Source organism: Trichoderma aggressivum, assembly GCF_033847375.1.
Source record: "Trichoderma aggressivum f. europaeum strain CBS 100526 chromosome Unknown scaffold_051, whole genome shotgun sequence".
NCBI classification, from domain to species: Eukaryota; Fungi; Ascomycota; class Sordariomycetes; order Hypocreales; family Hypocreaceae; genus Trichoderma; species Trichoderma aggressivum.
The window spans coordinates 127,759-149,826 of record NW_026946417.1 but is presented as its reverse complement, the minus strand read 5'-3'; the positions used below and the strand labels follow the sequence as shown (position 1 = coordinate 149,826).

The window sequence follows — 22,068 nt, the reverse complement described above, 5'->3', positions numbered from 1 at the left end:
GCAAGACAAGCAATCTGGAGAGCCAGACCGATGCGTCAACCCCAATATCAATCCCGGAAGAAAAAAAAAGTGGTTGCAACTCGCGATCAAGCCAAATCGGCATTGGAGGGACGCGGTGCTTGTGTGGAACTAAGGCGAGGGGTAGCTGTAACTGAGGTAATGCCGTGGTGGGGAAATCGGCGGGCGAGCTTTAGCAGCGTGTATGCGGCTAATCAAGGTGCCATCCATGGATGGTTTGCCTTACCTGGGGCGGGTGTTAGCGCAGTACCTGCGGCGGCAAGGTAACTGGATCAGGCGTCGACAGTTGAGGTGCTCGTATGGGTACTGGGGAGGTGCTTGAGCGGCCGTGGCGGATTGATGCGTATCGATGTAATATCCAGATGTAATGTAATGCGTGCGGTCAGTAAGGCAAGGTAAGGATGAGGGTACGGGAATCGACCAGGCGGGTGTTTGTTTGCAAGGCAGCAGGTGAGTTCAGCATTGATCCATGTAGAATGGCGCGGCCTGGCTGGATTTTATAGACAGGGCAGGGGAAAGGAAAAGGCACCTGCGATCAGCCAGTCCGTCGGGCGCAAAACCCAGCAGTGCTTTGGGCTGCGTTTCTGCTCCGGCTGCGACTGATGCCATTAACTTTGCAAAACGCTTGAATGCGCCACGGTGAGTGCCTGCCTTGTCCCTTGCAGCCGTGTCCAGAGTGTGCGGGCTCTATAACCAGTACCTTGGGGCAACATTAACTTCTACAACTCTCATCTCTGTGCCAATAGCATTGGGAGTACCTTCTACGGGGCTGCTCAACTGGATACAGGTCCACTACCATATCAAAAAGAAGAAGAACCCCTAGGTATCTTGTTTAATCACTCACCGGGGCTGGGCTTTTTCCTGCTTTGGAAAATACCTGATGGCTCCTATTCACAGCCGAATCTTTGCATGTTTCTGCTACCAGTATTCCACGGGCAAGTCTTTCAAATGGTTTCCGACTTCAATACTACCTAACCCACCAGGCACTATAGGCACTTCCTAGGAGTATGGACCAACGTTCCTACAAATACCTATAGGTGACATCCATGTGAATAGCCCTGTGAAAGTTACCTGCAATATGTATATACAGCTTGCAATATCGACCAATGGAAAATCGACTCCAAATACCCATTTAATAGAAATACATGTAGCTACTATGCTGATTTTGCAGAAATCAATGTGTAAGTTTGGCTTGGACCCGTTCTCGAGCGCCACAGTGTAATCTTTCCTCAATAGACTCAGGTTGGAGAGTCTTTCACGCCGTTTTGCGGCGACTGAGAAAACCACACACTGTATGTGCACTGTACATTCGGAGTCTAGAGGTACGTACCCGGGTGATTCGAGAATTTCCAGTGCCAGACCCATAGTGACTGTGGACAGCCATTTTCATACTCTCGTCCAGAGGCGCCCTCAAAGCCAACCTAGTTTTTTCTACCTCTTGGGTCTGAGTCACCGTTCTTTGATACAATCACGTCTTTGACACTTGTCCACTTGTCATGGCTGCGCCCTCAGCGAAGAAACGGCTTGTCCACCATCTTGACACGCCCTTCTCTGCCTCATCATGGTACGTCCTCTTCCACTCTAGGTATATACTACTAGGTAGTGATATCTATAGGTAGTAGTTTAAGCATAGAAATGACAAGGTGGCTAATTACAATAGGCCCGAAATCTCAATCGATGACCAAGATTCAATCTTGGAGCTCCTTTGCCAGTATGCCCATTCATTCTGCCTCTTGGACATGACCACAGAGACACTTATGCTGCTGCAAAACGCAATATCTCGTGCCTCTGGAGATGACATTATGTTGACAATCAATACCAACAGCTTTTTGAGCCCTGTAGGGCAGCACCGCCGAGTCCACACAAAACCTTCCAAGGGAAAACGGGCTGCCAAAAGGGAAAAGAGAGCCAAGTCCAAGGCGGACGAGGTGCCAAACTCAGTCAAGATAACGACTCCGCCCGCCCCAGAGCTCAGTGCAAGCGTGGATGTCGGCTTCAATTCAGTTACCAAAAATCTCGGATCATGTACACAAACATCTGATGAGGCAGACGAGTCTCACAAGGACTATTCCATGGTTTTTGTTGCCAGAGGGAGCCAGTCACAAGCGTTCAACCAGCACTTCCCACAACTAGTCGCGGCTGCGTCTCGAAATATGCCTAACAAAGAGAAGATACGGCTTGTCGGGTTTTCCAAGCCATGTTCCGAGAAAATTGGTAGCGTACTTGGCATACCGCGAGTCTCGTCAGTGGCCGTTTCTCGACATGCGCCAGGAGCGGACGCTCTATTTGCTGTTGTGCAGAATCTCGTGGCCCCAGTCGACTCGCCTTGGCTTAACGAGACGCCCAGCACCGCCTACAAGTCGACTCGAATTGGCTCTGTGGAAACGACTATTGGGACGAAGAGAGAGAAATAAATCGAAAAGGTGTCGTTTTATGATTGAGCAAGGGTTTAATAAGCAGACCTTGGGGATGTAGAAGCATAATAGCGAAATTTATACAATAGAGAACCGAGCTGAGTGGCCTATTTGCTTGGGTGGGCGAGAATCGACCGTTACACTATTTTGATACCAGAGTTACTCCTAATTACATACCTAGCTAGAAATTTAGAAATCAAATGCTGCAGGTGATAAAGAAGCAGCAGCATCAGTTTAACACTTCCAAGGCACCTTGCATACACTAACACTATAAGCACGCTGCACCCTCGCTCCGTATTCCTTATCCTATGCGCCGAGGTTGCCTAAAACTGCCCTCTGTTTGGCCTACATGCAACACTGAGATGCCTATCAGCTGCTCTGTTGATTTTCACGTGCACGCATAAAGGGCAGCTGCCATCACTCCTCACCCTCGCCCTCACCTCCCCAACCTTTCAACTACGTTTTCTATTCCATCACCTCAGCAATCATCTCGATCAATCCACAACAAGAGATGAGTGGCTTTGGTGATGACGAGAAGCTTAGGGCGGCGAGAGAGCTTGCTCAAAGCTTCTCGAGGTCCAAACCCCCAAAGAAGAAGAACGTCGGCGGTAGCAGCTTTGGCCCTCGTCAGGTCATCTACGTGCCCCAGCATCACCAACCGATGCCAAAGATTCGACAACCCCCAGTCACCAAGCCAATTCTCCAGAATGCTCCCCCTTCTATCAGCTCAGTCCCCCCTCCCAGCATGAGAAACTACTCTGCCACCGCCTCTTTCTCCACTGGGAGAGCAGGAAAATCCGTCATTGGGACTTCAGGATTGGATTTCCTCAAGGCGTCGGGTGATAAGGCACGAGGTAAGGATATGCAGTCTAATCATTTAGTAGCAGGGGGGCTGACTTCTTTCAGTTGCTATGCAACCTCAACCGAGCCCAGTCACTATCGCCGTTGAAGCAACCAGCGCTATCAAGCAAACCGAGACTATTAAGCAAACTGAGAAGACCAGCAATGCTACCTTAACAATTGCTCCTCCTCCCACTCTTCACCCACAAGCACCAGAAAGTGCTCCGATTGGAAACATTCTTGATGCTTTTCTGTCCATTGTAGCAAAAAAGCCAAGCTTAGGCCAGGAAATCGACACATTGGCCAGCATCTTTCCCAAGGCAATGGATCTCAACGCTACTGAACCAGCAGCTTCAGGTGCTCCCCCAACCAATGGTCATCCCGTCGGCGATACTTCAGCCAAAGATAACAATGTGTCTCAGGGACCTAGCGTTGCAGCAAATCAAGATCGACTCTCAGCTCATTCGCCCTCGAACAAGGCTTCTCACGTCGCGACAGCCGTCGTATCCAGTAATGGTAAGGCCAAGGGACAGGCTATCAGCGCAAATGGAGTGTCGAAAGCGTCTGTTACGGTGACAAAGGGATTGGCAGCCTCGTCATGGGCATGAAGCCTAACTATGGGAGCCAACTATTTCATTCAGGCCGAATACGATCCTGATTTGCTGCATATCTATCTGGCCATTGTTGCCAGCGGCAAACATACCATGGGTGGACAAAAATACTATCGGTTTAATGGTCATAAACCATTACTTGCTCATATGGGCTCTAGATAGGGCCGATCAATTTGAAATGATTTGATTATCTTGACACTTTTTATACTATAATGCAGTGACGTAAACCGATGCCTTATCCAATTTTGCCCATCTAAATCAGCGCTCCCCTGCTCGTCTTTAATTGCATATTGTATTAAGATGATGAGGGCAAACTTTTCTCAAACAACTTTAAACCTTCTCTAACCTTTGGCGAAAAGTGCTTCTTCAAGAGCTCGCCCTCCCACACCGTCGCGGCGAACGGATTGCTGCCCTCGACTGTATCGCTCAGGGCGTTGTGGCGCCCATCTCCCTTGCGCTCCTCGGTGTTCCACAAGCTGGCAATCTTCTTGCCGTGGGTGTTCGCCACGTCGCTGAGCAGGCCGAGGGTAGCCTGGCAGGACTTGTCGGGCAGCTGCAGCGCGGCCGTCATGAGTTGCTTGCTGAAGGCGGCCAGCTTGAGAGGCGGCACGGAGCGGATGTTCCATGCGGGGAGGAGGATTGCGGTCAGGGAGCGGAGGAGCAGGACGGTTGTGGTTTGGACGTTGATCTTGGAGACGGACGATGTGGAGTTGGTCATCTTGGTGCGCTCGAGATCCGGGTGGATCGAGAGGTTGAGGAGGGAGGTGAAGAGATGGGTAGTGAAGAAGGTGAGGTCGAGATGGAGAGTGTTGCGCGAGTTGTGGGCATCTTGGCCCTCGAGGAGAGCAAAGGCAGTGACGGTGCAGAGAAGGGCTTCGCGCGTCAGGTTTCTCATGGAGACGCTGTCGTCGTCCTCGTGGTCGGCAGCGAGGTCAGCATCAACATCGTCGTCACTGTGTCGAATCAGGTCCTTGAGCGCCTCGAGCAAGTCACCAAAGAAATCTTGATTGATAAGATGGGCGTATTTGGCCAGACCCTCGAGCACGGCTCCCATCAGATGGGGGGCGCGCATTTTCAGGATGCGAAAGTACGTGGCGAACACGAGCTTGAGAGTCTCCGACTGCATCTTCTCTCGTTCCTCGTGGTCGACCAATGCGTCCGCGGCGGCCATGTCCTTCTCCAGAGACTTTTGCTCCTTCATGGCCTTCCTCATTCGCTTTGTTCGGAATTCTCGCTTGCCCTTCTTCACTTTAGCAGCCTCGGGGCGCTCAACCGTGTCTTGTGATGCCTTGCCGGCGAACTCGGAGAGCACGCGAAGGCTGAGGAAGAGATTAAGAACGCTCTCGTCTACCTCGTAATCTCGGGCTTTCATCATCTTGGACAGTAGTGAAACCGCCTCCATTGTTGGCTTGCCATCCTCGTCTTCGCGGAACAACGTCTCCAGCGCCTGGAGACACTTGACCGAATTGCTGTCGATCTTCTTCCGGCTCAGCTTGTTTACCAAGATCCTCAGTAGTTCGGAGCGGAAGTTGAAATGTGGAACTGCAGCTATCAAAGTGCAGGCGCATGTAATGGCAATGCCGGAAACACTCTGTCCTCCTCTCACTGCAGCGGTCTGGTCCTTGGCGCACCTAGCCAATTCCTTGACATAGTTCTGATAGCCAGACACGAGCGCCTGTTCATACTGGCGCATTGTGCGAACTTCTTTGGACACCTTCTCCACCGGGCCGTCTTCGGTGGCAGGCCGTATGCGATATCCAGGGATGATGTCTTTGTAAACCGACATTTGCGTCATGAGGGCCAGCATCTGAATGGCGGGGATCTTGGACTCGCCAATCGTAGCCAGCGTCTTGAGCGAACCGACATGTTCTTCCGGATTTTCATTCAGAGCCGTGGCCAGCTTGGCCAGCTCCTCTTGCGCTTCTCGGATCTGCTGAGCCTCGGAGACGGTGGGTGCCTCTTCTTCTTCCACTTCCTCGGGCTCTGACTCGATGTCGTCCTCTCGGCCCTCTAGCCATTCCGTGTCGCTCTCGACAGATACCAAGTCTTCCTCCTTCTCAAGCTCCCGAAGGACCTCCAGGCGGCCGTCGGCGGTCTTGATTGGCAGCTTGGTGCTTTCTTTGCTGGCCTTTTTACTCTTGCGACGACGAGTCTCGTAGCTGTCTTCGAGATCCCAATTGGCGGCCTGTTTGAAGAAATCCTTCTGAGCCTTTCTCGATGCTGTGGCTTGCGCCTCGTCATCCGAGGCATCGTGAGCCAATTTTCTCCTCTTGGTACCGTTGATCGTCATTTTCGCTGTTGGATTCCCAGATAATGGGAAGTCGACTGAGGCGAGGTGAAGAGGCTGAAGAACAATTTGTTCAGCGATAGACACCAGCCTCACGATAAGAGACTCCCGTCTCAAAACTTTTTTTCGAACCAATTTTTGTTAATACACGAACCCCAGCAGTCTACATATTAGCGCTAAACCCATCTTTTCCCGCAGTATAGCCAATTAGAAAACATGTATGAGATCACTATCTTATCTTTATCTAATCGCTGTGGTGTGAATATAGCAAAAAAAGTTACATGCCGCTAAAATTTTCTGACAACTTGATGCGTCGAGCCTTGGATTTTACAATCAGCCATTTCCCCAACACCAAACTCCCGTCGCCGACTGTCAAAGCATTGTCACGATGGGTTTCTCAAAACCCCCTGTCCAGGCGCTCAAAGTGGCCAACAAGGTGAAGCGCAAGGAATTGTTCATCGCCCATAAGAAGGCCAGCAACAAAGAACGCCACGAGGAACGACATCGCCGCCGGAGAGAAGAGAACCGCGACCCTGAGCTCAAGGCAGCCCGTCTCGCCAAGAATGTCCCGCGAACATTGGAACACAAGCGAGTCTGGGACGATGTGGACGATGACAGTCTTGGAGCCGTGGTGGACCTCGAGCAATTGAAGAGGAGACGCATCGAGCAGGCCGAAGCCGAAGAGCGAGCGGCAGTCGAGGAAGCAGAGAAGATGGAAGAGGAGGATGACGATGACAACGACAGTATGCTGGATTCAGACGAAGACGAAGACGAGGAGGCACGAGAGGCTAGACTGGAGAGGCAACGGGAGAAGCGAGCTCAGAGAGTCCCCAGCATTGCTCCGTCAACAACGAGCACGAACCTCGACCTTACGCCCATCTCACTAGCCCTCAAGTTCCCTTCTCTCTTCAGCGACGAACCTCCTCCCGAACCAAAGATTCTCGTCACCACATCCCTCAACTCTACCCTTCACGACGAGGCACATCTTCTCTGCACTATGTTCCCCAATTCTAGATACATCCCACGATCATCCCACCGCTACGGATACAAATACTCTCTCCGCGAAATCTGCAAATTTTCCGCCAGCAAGGACTACACTGCCGTCGTCCTTATGAAGGAAGACCTCAAAAAGCCCACCGGTCTCTCCATCGTTCACCTTCCCAAGGGCCCGACGTTCCACTTCACAATATCCAACTGGATAGAGGGCAAAAAGCTTCCCGGTCACGGCAACCCTACCAACCACTACCCCGAGCTGATGCTCAATAACTTCAAGACGCCACTAGGTCTTCTCACTGCGAAGCTCTTCCAGACCATGTTCCCCCCGCGCCCAGAGTTTGAGGGACGACAGGTTGTCGCGTTACATAACCAGCGAGATTTCATCTTCGTAAGACGCTTCAGATACGCCTTCCGTGACAAGCGCGCGACCGAGAAGAGTGTCACCGATGCTGAGGGCAAAGCGCTCGAGGGTGTCGAGAGCATTCGAGCAGGGCTCCAGGAGTTGGGCCCACGCTTTACGCTGAAGCTGAGGCGTGTTGACAAGGGCATCGGACGGGCTGGAAGCGAAGGCGAGGATGCTACTCAATGGGAGTGGAAATCAAAGATGGAGAAGGACAGGAAGCGTTTCAATTTGTAATTCATTTATGGCATTGAGAACAAGACTACTAATTTTACACTCACCATGTTGACGTTTTCTTCACACCAAGGTGCGCCCTTGAAAGGGCTCACTAAAAGGTACATCCATCGACATATGTACCTATGCCATGCCCTCTTTAGTCTACGTCGACTTCCATCACTTTTCACCTATAGACCCAATTTCAGATTTACTTGCTTTCATCTTCTTGTGCTTTCATCCTCTTGTGCTTCAACATGATGATGGAGTATCTACTTGGTTAGCCTTCACTCGCATTATGTGTGTGTATGTGCGTGGAACTTACGAAGTGATGCCTGCTACTGCTATCACAACTCCAATTGCGGATTTATCACTGACCGCACGACCAGACATGGCCCATCCAAGGCCCACGATGGTGCAGGTCTTGACGTGACCGACAACTGTACTCGATACGGGTCCCGTTTGTGCCACAATGTAGAATTGCGAAATATTGATCAGCGCAGCAAATATTGTAGACTAGTACAGGTAAGCTGAAATTTCACGAGTTGGGGGTTAGGCAGAGGAGGCATACAAGGATAACAAGCCCTCGTGTGCTCAGTCGAGTTGGCATATACATGGCGCTTGGAAAGTTATCAACAAGTGGAATAAAGAAGATGAGAAAGAAGCAGGCCACTGGCGCTTGAAGATAGAGAAGCTGCATGCTGTTCATGTTGAGTCTCCGATGATAGCCCGCAATCCAGACCGTGTAGAGAGAAGAGGCAAAGATGCCCGTAAACGCAAATATAATTCCCAGCCCAGAGGTCGTCTTGATGGCATGGTCATCCACTGGAATGGAATCGAAATATGTAACCAAACCGACTCCTACGCAGGCGGGGATTAGGGAGAGAGCAGCTCCTCTGGGAAGAGTCCTGCCGTATAAGAGGAAGTTCATGATGGCGACCGTTGGCGTCAGCAGTATTCGTGCAATTTGGTAGAATGTGACGGTTGAGTAGGCCAAGGATAGATTCGGCAGAACGACGTTGAAGCACATTGCGGTACCGAGAGGAATCAGGTGCAGCTTAGGAGCACGACGAGGCACAAACATGTCAAATGGTGGTCGAGAGAGAGCAAAAAGTAGAAGCCAAGTCATGAAGAAGTGAAGGAAGGCAAACAAAAGCTGAGATTGCTTCCACCGCTTCTCCGAGAATATGGCCTTGTTGCTGAAGACCTGTGACATTTGTTAGAAGGCAGGCGTGATAGTGTGTGTTTAGGGGATGACTTGCTATGCCGACCGTCGCCAGAGTATTGACAACCATCCATGCGATGGCCTTGAGAGAATCGGCTTTGGGTTTGGGTTCTGCGATCCCGTCAAGAGACAAGAAGGGAGGCTCAGAGGCGGCATCTTGGGCGGCTCTTCCGCCGCTGTTTCCCTCGAGGTCACGCATTTCTTTGCTTAACGATTGTGAGAGCTTTGCGTTCCGTCAATTATTAGAGAGATGAGAGAAGACAGACGGTGAGCTGTATCAACGCCGCGACAGCAGCTGGAGGTTTACAGAACTGAATATCTGCCGTACCAAATTCTTCGAGAAGATGCTGTTGTCTGGAACAGATGGAAAATTTAATTGTTGGGGGATTCGACAAAATCATGGGGGCAAGAGTTGGAAGGAACTCGCTACTTGACCGCACCTTACTTGTATTGAGCATCGCCAAAGGTGTATCGAATACCTGTATTATCGCAATGTACCTAAATTGCAAATCACTATGGAAGAAAATTGAACTGTGGGTTATAATACAATGAAAGACGCGTTTGTCTTGGGGCGGAATAATTCTTTGCTAATTTAACATGAAAATGATGGGCTTCTGATAGTATCCTGATCACGTCTACTTCCCCCTCTTGAATATGTACCTAGACGCTAGATTACAGGTACTGGATGATATCGACATTAATATGCAACTGCTAACGGACCTCAAATTGGCAAATTCATCTCTCTGTTGCCCGGGATGGCTCCAGTCACAAAAGCGAGATTCACTCCTTGTCGGAAAAGGAGGCAGTGGGTAGAGCCACCGTGGTGGAACAACCCGATTTCCTTTCCCTTCTCAACACTCGCAGGAAGGCATTTGGCCTCGAATTTCTGCAAGATCTCGCAGGACGAAACGTCAGCCATGCCGATATACATGGCTGCCATGAGGCCAATTGGCTTCGGAGCCTCGATGAAGAAGATGGCTCGCGTGGCAATGTGGCTGATGTAGCTCTGGACGCGATTAGGGGAAGCTGGATCAGGGCCCTCGGAAGACGTGAAGCCCTTGGTGGTGGGCTCTGAGAAGTAAGTACCGTCAACAACTTCGGTATGGACGACTTTCCCGGACACGGGCGAGTTCCATCTGTGGTAGGACGTGGCGCTCAGAAATGCCTGATACACGGTGCCGCCGACAAACTGCTCGGCAAATTTGTGTCCATGAAGCATCTCACTGACTGAGTATGCTTGGCCTTTGAGCCAGAACGAGTCGTACTCCCGGGCATTGGACCGCAAGGCAAAGGGTTTGGACTCGCACGAATTTGCTATCCACTCTGGTTGCCCCGGAAAAGCGACTGGGCGAATTTGATCAATATTTTTGAACTTGCGGACGAAGAAGTCATCCCAAGATTTGAACCCCCAGTGCTTGGGATCTCCTTGTGGATCACACTGGAAGATCTGCTGGAATGTCAACTCCTGGCCAGCAAGGTTGGTGTCGTTTTCGATGCTCATCAGGGAATCTTGGCTAAGCCAGCCATCTTCACCGGTCGTGATGACATGTTGAGATTTCGCAGTCATTAAAACTTCGGATTTCCAGGTATTGAGGATGTGTTTGAGCTTCGAATTGACCTCGGGCTTGAGGAAGAAAGCATAGCCGCTCGCTGTAGCCATTGGCCAATCCAAGATGGCGTTGAATGGAAATCCAATCAAACCAGCATCGTATTCGAGTTTTTTTCCAAGAGGGAGCCTTGTTGTTCATGACAAAGTCGAACATCTCGAGCATTTCGCGGTATGATTTGATTTGCTTGTTCCCAATAGGATCCTCATTGTAGGGAGCCCTGTCTGGCACTTCGTCAAACATGCCCGAAGCCAGCATTCGAAGCTCAGCAGTGCTTTCGATGAGCTCTTTTAGTTCTTGTACCGGCTCACTCAAGAACAGTGAGCTTATAGAAGCATCACGCTTGTGTTTGTTAACTTCGGCGACCAGGTCTCCCAGCCAGCTGATTAGAAGCTTGGGATTCTGGGGCAGCCAGCCACCGACCCGGTGAGACTTTTGATGAGGAGCTGGAAGAGCAGCTGGTGGTGTCGTGGCGGTGTTAGAGAGTGATTTCTCCCTTCTTTCCGGATTGATATTGACATGCATGGTTCATACGAGATGACAACGTATATATGTACGGAGTAGGTGTTGCTAGATGCTTAACTGAACAAAAAAGGAAAGTTATTTTGACCTGATATTTATAGAACAGATTCCTTGACTGAGTCCATCTTTTGACTAAGCCTGTCAATCTGACTGATGAAAGAATTCCCTTGCATATTTCAGCTATCATGATGTGTGTTACATGCACTCTCAGATATCCAGTCGTCATATTCCCGCCCTGTGTACTCGGGAGCTCCCTTGAATACCCAAGCGCCGGTCTAGACTATGATATCCATGCCTTGTAATCGGCCACATTAGCACTTCGCGGGCAATTCCGTGTATTGCCGTGGTGGCACCAATATTCAGCCGCCGGCCAGGTTCGATGCCGAGACTCCTGAGTGGCCACTCGCGTAGCACATTGGCGTGTGAGACAAGGCTCATATATTACTTGATTAATCTTGCATGCTGATGAGGCTGCATGGTGCAACCCAAAATATGACCGATCCGATGCTAGTAATGTTACAAACCGGCTTCAATTAACCGGGGAAATGCCTCCTGGTAATGGAATCAGACAGCTGCTGCGATTGACTCGGTCGTGGGCCTATCGCGATGTGTGCAGGCTGGGGCTGGAATGAAACAACTGGCGGTAAGTAGCAGTGCATTGCATTGCATCAGATTCGGTGAGAGGACCTCACCTAAGATAAGGTACCCCAACATTGTCCTACTAACATAAAGTTATCACCCCTTGATAGTTGAGTAATACTGCCTGTCGGTGGGAAGACATTGATCGTGTCGTCAGCGAATCACAGCTGGGTAGTTGTTAAAGAGAAGCTCAGCTCGATTCAATCCCTGGCTGACCTGGCCAGGTTCCTTGGCTGCATTACCTTATGCAGGACAGTACGGAGTACAATAAAGGGAAATGAAAACCGGGCGCCAATGGCTGCTGTGCCGCGTCGGTTCAGCTAAGCTGGAGACAGGCGCCGACGCCATGGCCTCAAGGTTGCCAACCCCTGAAGATGATATTTATTCTCACATCTTGATGGGAAGCATATAAACTGATGCTTGGTATCTGGATCTACAAACAAACCTATCGGTAAGAATACTGAATGAATAATTTATTACCAGAATGCCAGTGAATCAAGTCATACGAGAAATGCGAGTCACTTCCGGTGCTTCAGTCTTATTCTGGAAGCTAAGACGAAAATATTGCTTGATTCGGTAAATCGCTTGTTGCATGCAAACAGTTGATGCTCAGGGAACAATAGTAATAACTTTATAAGGATGCGTATCGCACTAGAGTCAGGGCCAAGATTCACAGGTTGATATCGAAGGGAGAGAGTGTGTGAAAGTTTGCTTAATCATGCGATATATATCTGAATCCTGCAGCTCATACCGTGGAACAACAGCTCAGCCACTACAGATTTAACAACTGAATTCTACTCTTCCAGCTACAGATAGTGTTTTGTGAACAAGATATAGCCAGAGAGGGACCCCTGGTGACCCCCATCGAAGATGCACTTCGTTTCTATACACCGATCCAGTCTAACTCGACGCCTTCGTATCATCGAAAACCCGATCATGTCCAACGTGGAAACCGTCATGTGCCATTGTCGAGGCTCGCCTAATGCCGGTGTGATATTCTCCCGTTGCTATGATGACTCCGATGACGGTCCTCTCTAGAAACACTGGTTGTACGCTGCACATTAACAATATACTCAATTGCAAAGATTCTGAAACGGGAGCCCAATGAAGTCTTACCTCGGCGGGTTCTTCCTTCTCCTGTGTACGTCAGTGCCATACATAGCAAGGTTAAGTCGTCTCCTAGTATCCCAGCTCAGAGGTGTTCCCTAGTCCTTTGGAGCTAGCATGACGACATATTCCCGCGTGCTGTGTCCAAACAAGATCATATCCTTGTCCCTAAGTTCGAGATACCTGCTATCAGGCACTTTCCCGTCATTTAGAGTAGTCCCATTGGCGCTCTCCAGATCAATCAAATAAGGCTTCACTTTGCCAATCTTATCGCCAAACTCGTTTCTTTTCTCGGTGTAGCGGAACTGTATCACGGCATGTTGTTTGCTAATGCTCGGGTGTTCCGCGGCGATGTCGACAACGGCCATTTCCCTCCCGACCAGCCAGCAGCTCCTCGCGCTGAGCTCGATGGTGTCAATTATATCACCGCCCTTGAACACAAAGAGCTTCCACTGGTCGCGTGGGGGTGGCTTTCGCGCCTCTGCGGGCTCATGGTACTTGAGTACGATCGATGTGCCGTCCGCCTGGGCAACGGAGTTGGACAGTGCAGCCAACCGGCCAGTGTTTCCTATGTTTGGCTTCTCTTTTGGCTTTTCCGGGTCTCCGCCTTCTTGCGTGGTAACGGCAAATGAGGCTTCTTGGGAGGGCAGTGGTCCCGACCTCCTCACAGGGCTTTCTCGACGACGGGCCAACGCGCGACTGTCGCGCTCCGAATCATCATCTCTCGACCGATGTCGGCGTGAGCGCCGATGGGTATCTGATTCTTCAGGCGAAAATCGTCGTCTTCTCTCGCGATCACCACTGCGGTCTCTGTGTCGACGCCTCCTCTCGTCTTGATCCTCATCGCGGTTGCGGTGCCGCCGAGACGACTCTTCTGGGGTTCTCGATCGTCGTCGCTCGCGATCTCTACGTCTTTCTCGGTCCCTATCTCGGTCGCGGCGGGATGCTTGTTGTTGACGTTAGCATCTACGATTCTTTGCATGCTTAGGAGCATCCTCACAATCGTCGTTTCTATCGCGGTGTCGACGAGAAGAGCTGTGTTCTTCCTTTGACGCCATGGTTGGGCGCGCAGTGGTCGAGATCAGATTGATGCTTCGCAGTAATTCAAGTAGGATAAAAGAAGAAGAGAGGCCGCTACTAAGTAAAATGAAGATGAATACCGATGGTAGGTAATCTAAAGTAGCAAGGTGCAAGAAGGAGGTTGTTGAAAATGCGTCGCGTATCGATAGCAGATGTAATTGCCGGGGGGATGTCGCTATAAGCCGGCACAAGCCCTGTGGAGCCTCGGGACGCAAGAGCTTCAACAGCATCCAAATACTTTGGGGAGCAGCAATCCTACCCATGCATCAGCTCCCTTTTTAATTAATTTTAATTCTATGATAAGCACTTAAACACTGAATAATACAGAGATACGATGTTAAATAGGGCATTAAAGCTAATAGATCAAGAGCAAGGTGGTGATTTTGAAAGAGCTCAGTTGCGATTAGCTTTCGGACATCAACCACTATAAACTGCTGACTTGTTAACCTTGGATATCAGTCTCAATAATCTTTTCAACAGCTTCATCCACTCCCTTGACAATCACAGTCGGATTCAATCCAACCGCACCGCCCAACCCATCAATCCAGCCCAGATTCGGATTCCGGTTAACCCAGGCACTCCTCCACCCCGCCGCCCTCGCACCAACAGCGTCAAAAGGATTCGAGGTCACCAGCCATAACTCGCCTGCCTGAGATTCCAAGTTCACAACCTTGGCAAAGTGCTCATACGTCCGTCGATCAGGCTTAAACACCCGCAGAGGGTCAACGCTGACAATCCGCGAAGTCGGCAAGACAGAGCTAGACCCAGCCAGCGACGGCGAAGTGCTCAGCGACGATGCAATCATGGATTCGGTGCCGTTGGAAAAGACATATGCCTCAATGTTGGGAGACTTTAAGATGAGGTTGAGGGCTGCTTCGACCTCGGGGAATGCGTCTAGACCGTTGTAGGCATTCATGATCGTCTCTTCTTGCTCCGGTGACAGCTTCTCGCCGACCTCTGCGGTAGCATGCCGGAATGACCATCGAGTCAATTCACTAAACGACTGATACATGCCTGGAAACACCATCGTCATTACATGTATCCATCGGCAAATAATGAACCTCGTGCCTCTTTGCAGCGAATGTCTCGGAGTAAGACTCACCCATGCTGTTTATCCGCCATGTATACTCCAACTGATACCGCCGCGCTTGTGTCGCAATTGTCTTGGCTTTTTCATCTCCAAACAGGCCGACCAATGCCTTGACAATCGAGTCCGTGGATAGTATGGTCCCGTAGAGGTCGAATGCGATGATGGTTGGAGCCATGGTTTCAGCTGACCGGGGTAACATGCGACTACCTAGCAGATGAATACCGATGAGTCAGGCGGCAACGGATTTAGTAACGCAGGCTGCAACGATTCGAACAATGCATTGGATGCAATTGGCGACAACAACAACAAGAATTGTAGAATGAGAACTCGCGACAGGATTCTGCAAGATTCCATCACATTTGCAAACTGCTCGTGAGGATGGTCTTTATGATGTTATATAAACTCTGTACCCCACGATTCCACATCATCTGCAGAACAATTATCCGCAGTCCCAAACTGGCAACAGTCAATTCCCCAATCTATCTGGTGACCATCCAATCACGTCAGTATCCTGTGAACCACCAGCACCTCTGCATAACCGAATTGCCGCCCGATCCGACGACGGAGAAAGCAATCTAAACAGAGGAACCATGTCTGACGAGGACAGCCTCAACTACCCGCTCTTCCGTGATTGTCTCTCAGCCACCATTCTCCAGCCTGTCCCCGCGCCGGAGCCGAAACGCAGGCGGCGAGCCAAGGCGGGGCGCACATCTCCAGTCCCGACTCCGGTCCCGGGTCCGGACCAGGATGCCGAAGAGCTCGCCGACTTCATCGATTACCTGGCCGACGGAATCTTCCAGAATCTCCCGCAGGATCTACAGGAGCTGGACTACCGCTCGTGGAGGGAATCCGAGGCACTGCAGGCGCAGTATTCCTTGCCACTGACACCAGACAGCCTGGCGAAGCTTGACTTGCCGTCCTCCATCTGGGAGACTCTCATCACATACAATCTCATAGCTCCGGACCCGACCCAGCCTTCACATCTCCCTCCCACACCCGAAGCGTTCCTGCTTCCCATCTTGACGGGATACCTCACCCCTCTCATCGAACCGCCGCCAGCCACACCGTCCACTCGCACAGACGCTTGTGAACTTTGCGAGCGATCTTGGATCCCTCTATCATATCACCACCTCATTCCTCGGTTTGTGCATGACAAGGCCGTAAAGCGCGGATGGCACCGCAAGGAAGATCTGCAGAACGTGGCGTGGCTCTGTGGCGCGTGTCATAGATTTGTGCACCGGTTCAAGAACCACGAGGACCTGGCAAGGCATTATTATACAGTGGAGCTCTTACTGGAGGAAGAAGAAGTCAGAAAGTTTGCAGAGTGGGTTGGGAGGTTGCGCTGGAAGGGCGGTAAGACGAGAAGTAGGAGGTATTAGACGTGGCTGAGGAAAGCTGCTGGCTTTGAAGGGTTGCGTGGCCTGCATCTATTCCGACCTTCAGGCAAGAGTAAGATGGGCTTTTGATATGTGTGAGCAGTATTCTCACTGATAGCCCTCTTCTTTTAACTCGCATTTGACGAGCATTCAAGATGCAGCATCTTGGTCCGTATATCGTGCGAGTGAAAGGATGGAATAGTGTCGCTCATGTGAGATGTGTGATTGCGATGTGGAGAAGGCATATGCTAGTCGTAGTTGTAATCATTAAATTCGAGCCCTCCTTTTTTTTGTTCTAACTGGAATGCTGCGACGTATGATCTCGCTCGTCAGGCAGTTTGATGTAGTCGCCGCTTTTTCTGTATTCAGACACAATCACCTCCTTTGTCTGTATGATCCCTCCAGTCGGTTTGCGCTTCGGGCCTCCGCTACCAGAATACGTACTGCCGCCAATGGTTTCCATAGCAATCCGATCTCCGGCTTTATCACTGTCGCCCTGCGCTTGTTCACGAGGCGTGGATCTTTCTCGCCGCCTCTTATTCCAGAATGAGTAGAGTGTCGGCGCATTAACGACAATGGCAGCTGTAAGGAGCTCGGTGCTTGCCCAGGTCGTACGGTTGACTTGGCTATATGGATGCGAAGAGTTGATTGGTAGTCGGATGACAGTAATAGCAATGATGAATATACCAAGTGTGAACAGTGCCAACAATTGAGCTTTTCGAGCTAGGGGTGCCTTGAGTTTGACGATAACCGGGATCGGGAGGACGATGAGCATAGAGTCTGTTATGATATTGAGAACACCAAGCACAATAAGTTGCATCTGGGCTTGAGCACAAGAGCCTGTATGGATGGTTAGATGAGATACAGGAGCCTAATCGCGGATAATAGGTCTCGTTCATACCTGGGTCAGGAAGAACCTGCCAGTAGAGGTGAAAGGGTTTGCACTCGCTAAACGTAAAGACCTGAACAATGGTATAGGTGACGAAGAAGATGAAAAGATAGGACGTTAGAATCCATTTCTCATACGGCAAGTCGTGAATAAGTCGTCGATAGAGATCCAACAGCACAAGCTTCTGCAACCAAAGACTGTATTTGACCCCAATCGTTAATTCCCTTGAATCACACCCCAGATCTGGTAAAGGAGAGACTCCACGGAGCACACTGACTAGGAGTTATAAAATACGCGATTAGCGATGGACAGCTTGCTGCCGATCTCCCGCTGATAAATCTCCCTGGAGGTAAAGTGATGGCCCAGGCGCTGGGCAGCAGTCATGTTATTCGTGCCCCAAGTCAAGACAACGTGAATCATTCCAAGTCTGATCAGAGCGCACGCGGCAGCGGCCATGGTAAGACGGTCGCCGAGGTTGAAGTCTTGCCGAGCATTTTTCCTCCCCCAAAGCCTTATTCCCATGATGATGAGTGCCAGGCAGCTAAACGCCCAGTGGATAGGAAGTGTGGGATCCATGGCTAGGCTGGCGTCGTTGCAAGCATCCTATTCCGTCGACCGGCGATCACTGTGATGCTTTGAGACGCAGCTTTGAGAGAGATAGAGAGAGAGAAAAGATGAAAAATTACAATCCTGTAAAGATTCAGGTGGATGAATCAGCCATGCGAAGAAGTTGAGCACACGTCCATTAGTTGATCTTCTGCCGAGAGCGGGCTGCGGCACATTAAGAGAGTGGAGTGTCTGGCGATCAACAAGGACTCCTTGAGCATGAGAGGAGAAATTGCCTTTTTCAAAAGGATGATACCTTTCATACGAGTGCTAGCATCGGCAGCTGAGGTTACAGTCCTGCAAGGATCTTGTGCGTCTGAAGCGAGGTTACGGAGTGTAGTCATCCTAATGTCGCCACAAAGGGGATGGCCCTGAACCTTGGAATCGCGTAACCGCAACTGGCGGGAAGAAGCGTATTTGGCAGTTGAGCAAAACTCGTCCTGCTAGGGGCGCGGCGACAAAAATACGACGCTTGGAGATACCCAATTCTCCCGTATAAGTGGCCGCGGAAGACTGGCATCAGCTTCCCCGCGATACCCGGACCCTAAGAGAAACTACTACCTCGACTAGCCAACGGCTAGCCAGTAACTCTAAGCATAAAGAGAGTTTGACCGACATGAAGCTAGTACATACGGGCCGTAGCCGTCCGTGATGGGTCGACACAGTGTGGTTTGAAGCGCGGCCTCCATACGGGCTTTTCCGACTTGACGAAGCATGTCGTTGCGATATTGTAGCCTATCCGAGTCGAGTCCGAAGATTCAATGCGAGTCATGATACGTTATTCAGCATGAGATGTTTTGAATATACAAACAGGCCGGGTGTAAATGAACTCATGTTATGGCATACTCCTTGGACAGCGTATCATTTTATGTGCGTGTATAGGAGAGGGCTAGCTACCTAGGACTAGCACTACCACCTTAGCATCAGCTCGGCTTTTCAAAATGAACCGAACCCTTGTCTCGTGTTAGCTGCGAGGAAACGGAAATGCAGGTTTCAGGGATAAACCCAGATGCGTGGAAGATTTCTTGGCGGGCAGGGTGCCTGCATTCGGGAATCAAGGCGAATCTGCGGGTGTTGGGCTTCCAGGATCTTTGCGCAGTGCATTGATCACCAAGCGATTTCTAATTTTATACCGGGAGCAAGTCCTGGATGCTGTACAGCAGCAGCAATAGAGGCAGCACTCGTTCAGTATCCGCACATTAACAGCAGCCTACAAGGCGGCATTAGTAGAGCATGGTGCGGTCTTAACGTACCAAATAGTATTAAGATGAAGGCGCTAAATAGGCGCGCTATCACCTACTAAGCAAAAAAGCCCAGCTGCACGAACTATTTCTTCGAAGTTTCCGCGGCTTGTAAAGTCGGTGTCGCAATTGCAAGCCCCGGATCCTCATCCCGGCACTTGGCTTGCCCCGGTTTGGGGATGGCGACCTTGTGTGGCTGTTTCATGGTGAAGGTAAGAAAATCCATCGTTGAAACTGGAGCAATCAATATGGGCTAACAATGCGAGATTTTACCACCTCGGTATAGTCTCAAGTACCTATCGATAGCTTAGGTACTAACTGCTGTGGAAGCTACAACCATCGCAAGTGCCTTCCCCCGGCGTTGCGACGGAATGCCGGCACTGAGGCTGTCGCGGCCAAGCCCGGACGCATTGCGGGGGCATGGAGCCGAATCTTCCACCAACAGCTCTGTCGACATGACCGCTTCGGGAAGACAAGGCAGGCCCACGGGGGAGCACCTGCTCAGCTTCGAGACCGCCATGCTACGAGTACTCGTAACTACATCCTGTGCTCCGTAGTAGACCTGCACGGCCCCGGTCGAGGAAAGAGCGAGCGAGCCATGTCCCCGTCGAGGTCATGGGAGCTCCAGCTCTCCTTCCCGCTCCCTTCTGTAACCTGTTCACCTTGGCTGCTTGGCTAGACGGGTTCGCTTGCTTCCTTCCTTCTCCTGCACGGCCGCTGCTACCATCTCCTTGTACAGTAGGATTCTAGGCCGCCACGCTCGCGCTTTCCCACGTGGAATTCCCGCTTCAATTGCAACCCTCCAGCTCACGGCAGCAACAGAAACACGAAGTCGCTTGGAAGTCGCTGCTACTGCCTCTCCTCCCACAAGTTCCTCGTCCGGCCGTGTACAAGTAACCCGATCTCTCCCATAGCGACACCGACAGGCCGGTTCCCAATCGGAGCTTCCAAGACCTCATTATGCGGCTCATCACAACTGCCACGCTCTTGGCTTCTGTTCTGGGCCATGCTTATGCTGACGATGGCGCCAGCAGCCTGTCATCGGCCTCATCCGAAGTAGCGGCCATTCGCAGCTTTTTCTACACTGGCGGCGGCTATGCGGACGATGGAGCGGGTGGGCACATCTATCGCGAGCAGATGTACGTCGAGAGGCTTCAGCCGGCCAAGGGAGTCAGCCGAGCAACGCCCATTGTCTTCATCCACGGCCAGGCCCAGACAGGCACAGTAAGCTGCTTACACTTTCTGTATACATATCCATCGTCTTGCATCCGCCATTCATTCGTATTGTGGCACGGGCGCTGGCACTACTCTGCCGCTCCCAGCTGAGACGCAACGGCCCATTAACATGCTATCCCTATGATATGCTAGCTCTAGCAGAAACCGACAGAACCCCCTGTACAACGACGGAGAATCTCGCTAATTCACGACTCGCCTGCATCTAGAATTTCCTAAACAAACCTGATGGCAGTCGAGGCTGGGCATCCCAGTTCCTCGACCAAGGATATGAAGTCTACCTCGTTGACCAGACGCTCCGAGCGCGTTCTCCGTGGCAGCCCGCCTACATGGCAGCCATGCCGTCCACTTACTCAGCTGAGATAATCCAGCAGCGTTTCACCGCCGTCCAAAACTACAATCTGTGGCCACAGGCCGCCTTGCACACTCAGTGGCCGGGCAATGGCTCCATGGGCGATCCCATCTTTGACACCTTCTATAGCTCCAACGTCCAGTTCATCAACAACGCCGTCTACCAGCAGACCACGGTTCAGAGCGCCGGTGCGGCGCTGTTGGACAAGATTGGGAAGCCCGTGATTCTCGTTGGCCACAGCCAGGGCGGCATCATGCCCATTGTCATTGCCGATGCTCGTCCCAAGCTCACCAAGGCCCTGATCCTGCTGGAGCCCACCGGGCCTCCTTTCCGAGAAGCCATCTTCAGCACCACTCCCGCTCGTGCCTGGGGACTGGCTGACATTAAGCTCACCTACTCACCCCCTGTCACCGTTCCCGCTGTGGACCTCGTGCAGCAGATCTATCCTGCTCCTGATCAGAACCATACCGATTGCGTGCTCCAGGCCTCTTCGCCAGCGCCACGGAAGCTCTCGAATCTAGCTAGCAAGCCTATTCTGTTTGTCACTTCCGAGTCGTCCTATCACGCACCTTATGACTACTGCACAGTAAGCTACCTCAAGCAGGCGGGCTGCAATCAAACCACCCACCTTGAACTTGCAAAGGCGGGATTCCACGGCAACGGTCACATGTTTTTCATGGAGAAGAACAGTGACCAGATTCAGCAGACGGTGCAGAGTTGGATTGCCAAGTTGGCCTGAGTAATATCATGAGTTATTTGTGTAAGACATCAGGAACATTTATGTCATGTTGAATAGACATTACTGCAACTGCTACTATAAATTGACGTTTTAAACATCCACGCTATGCGGCTGAGTTGTAGACCCCCTAATGGCCCGTGAAAATCACGCAGACGTCTAATCAAGGGGTACGAATACAAATATCTGGTGACAGGAGAGAGACGACATAAAACAAAAAGCTAAAGGAGTACAATTATACGGCGTATTCGAAATGGCTTGCAATGAACTTTGTGGTAAATTTCTTTGGCTCCCGCGCTCTTGTGCTCTCTCTCTCTCTCTCTCTCTCTCCCGTCCAAAATAACCCCCCCTTTCTAGTCCACCCAAAAACCCATTCCCACGCTCAGCTAGCCAACTCATCAATTATATAACACCGTTGGAGCGGTATTCAGCAATCCGCTCCCCGCTCCGTCATCTCCATTTGTGTGTGTTTGTATGTGCTCGTTGTAGTCGTGGTTTTGGGCTCGTCATTTTCATGACGCGATGGGCATGCTACCTGGATTGGCTTCTTCACCCTTTAGCTTCCCCTTCCCCCCTTACAGCTTTT

At 51.0% G+C, this 22,068-nt stretch overlaps 11 protein-coding genes across 11 annotated transcripts; 5 read left to right on the top strand and 6 right to left on the bottom strand.

The window, feature by feature from the left end:
- Positions 1-1,514: 1,514 nt before the first annotated feature.
- Triagg1_9309 (uncharacterized protein) lies at positions 1,515-2,432 on the top strand (the record flags this gene model as incomplete). The annotated part of the gene is made up of 2 exons (XM_062904253.1): positions 1,515-1,582; positions 1,679-2,432. 2 exons carry the CDS (start codon positions 1,515-1,517, stop codon positions 2,430-2,432), a joined length of 822 nt encoding a protein of 273 aa, XP_062751754.1.
- Positions 2,433-2,943: 511 nt separating this feature from the next.
- Triagg1_9308 (uncharacterized protein) lies at positions 2,944-3,880 on the top strand (the record flags this gene model as incomplete). The annotated part of the gene is made up of 2 exons (XM_062904252.1): positions 2,944-3,286; positions 3,339-3,880. The coding sequence occupies 2 exons, from the start codon at positions 2,944-2,946 to the stop codon at positions 3,878-3,880; spliced, it is 885 nt and encodes a 294-aa protein (XP_062751753.1).
- Positions 3,881-4,178: 298 nt separating this feature from the next.
- Positions 4,179-6,173, bottom strand: Triagg1_9307 (uncharacterized protein; the record flags this gene model as incomplete). Its single annotated transcript, XM_062904251.1, has 1 exon — positions 4,179-6,173. One exon carries the CDS (start codon positions 6,171-6,173, stop codon positions 4,179-4,181), a length of 1,995 nt encoding a protein of 664 aa, XP_062751752.1.
- A 385-nt stretch (positions 6,174-6,558) lies between these two features.
- Positions 6,559-7,803, top strand: Triagg1_9306 (uncharacterized protein; the record flags this gene model as incomplete). The annotated part of the gene is made up of 1 exon (XM_062904249.1): positions 6,559-7,803. The coding sequence occupies one exon, from the start codon at positions 6,559-6,561 to the stop codon at positions 7,801-7,803; it is 1,245 nt and encodes a 414-aa protein (XP_062751751.1).
- A 187-nt stretch (positions 7,804-7,990) lies between these two features.
- Triagg1_9305 (uncharacterized protein) lies at positions 7,991-9,203 on the bottom strand (the record flags this gene model as incomplete). The annotated part of the gene is made up of 4 exons (XM_062904248.1): positions 7,991-8,051; positions 8,105-8,295; positions 8,351-8,986; positions 9,051-9,203. 4 exons carry the CDS (start codon positions 9,201-9,203, stop codon positions 7,991-7,993), a joined length of 1,041 nt encoding a protein of 346 aa, XP_062751750.1.
- Positions 9,204-9,725: 522 nt separating this feature from the next.
- On the bottom strand, positions 9,726-10,664 carry Triagg1_9304 (uncharacterized protein; the record flags this gene model as incomplete). The annotated part of the gene is made up of 1 exon (XM_062904247.1): positions 9,726-10,664. The coding sequence occupies one exon, from the start codon at positions 10,662-10,664 to the stop codon at positions 9,726-9,728; it is 939 nt and encodes a 312-aa protein (XP_062751749.1).
- A 2,313-nt stretch (positions 10,665-12,977) lies between these two features.
- Positions 12,978-13,937, bottom strand: Triagg1_9303 (uncharacterized protein; the record flags this gene model as incomplete). The annotated part of the gene is made up of 2 exons (XM_062904246.1): positions 12,978-13,825; positions 13,880-13,937. 2 exons carry the CDS (start codon positions 13,935-13,937, stop codon positions 12,978-12,980), a joined length of 906 nt encoding a protein of 301 aa, XP_062751748.1.
- A 464-nt stretch (positions 13,938-14,401) lies between these two features.
- On the bottom strand, positions 14,402-15,224 carry Triagg1_9302 (uncharacterized protein; the record flags this gene model as incomplete). The annotated part of the gene is made up of 2 exons (XM_062904245.1): positions 14,402-14,973; positions 15,062-15,224. 2 exons carry the CDS (start codon positions 15,222-15,224, stop codon positions 14,402-14,404), a joined length of 735 nt encoding a protein of 244 aa, XP_062751747.1.
- A 415-nt stretch (positions 15,225-15,639) lies between these two features.
- On the top strand, positions 15,640-16,428 carry Triagg1_9301 (uncharacterized protein; the record flags this gene model as incomplete). The annotated part of the gene is made up of 1 exon (XM_062904244.1): positions 15,640-16,428. One exon carries the CDS (start codon positions 15,640-15,642, stop codon positions 16,426-16,428), a length of 789 nt encoding a protein of 262 aa, XP_062751746.1.
- Positions 16,429-16,720: 292 nt separating this feature from the next.
- On the bottom strand, positions 16,721-17,890 carry Triagg1_9300 (uncharacterized protein; the record flags this gene model as incomplete). The annotated part of the gene is made up of 3 exons (XM_062904243.1): positions 16,721-17,265; positions 17,327-17,511; positions 17,592-17,890. 3 exons carry the CDS (start codon positions 17,888-17,890, stop codon positions 16,721-16,723), a joined length of 1,029 nt encoding a protein of 342 aa, XP_062751745.1.
- A 2,231-nt stretch (positions 17,891-20,121) lies between these two features.
- On the top strand, positions 20,122-21,485 carry Triagg1_9299 (uncharacterized protein; the record flags this gene model as incomplete). The annotated part of the gene is made up of 2 exons (XM_062904242.1): positions 20,122-20,385; positions 20,604-21,485. 2 exons carry the CDS (start codon positions 20,122-20,124, stop codon positions 21,483-21,485), a joined length of 1,146 nt encoding a protein of 381 aa, XP_062751744.1.
- Positions 21,486-22,068: the final 583 nt, after the last annotated feature.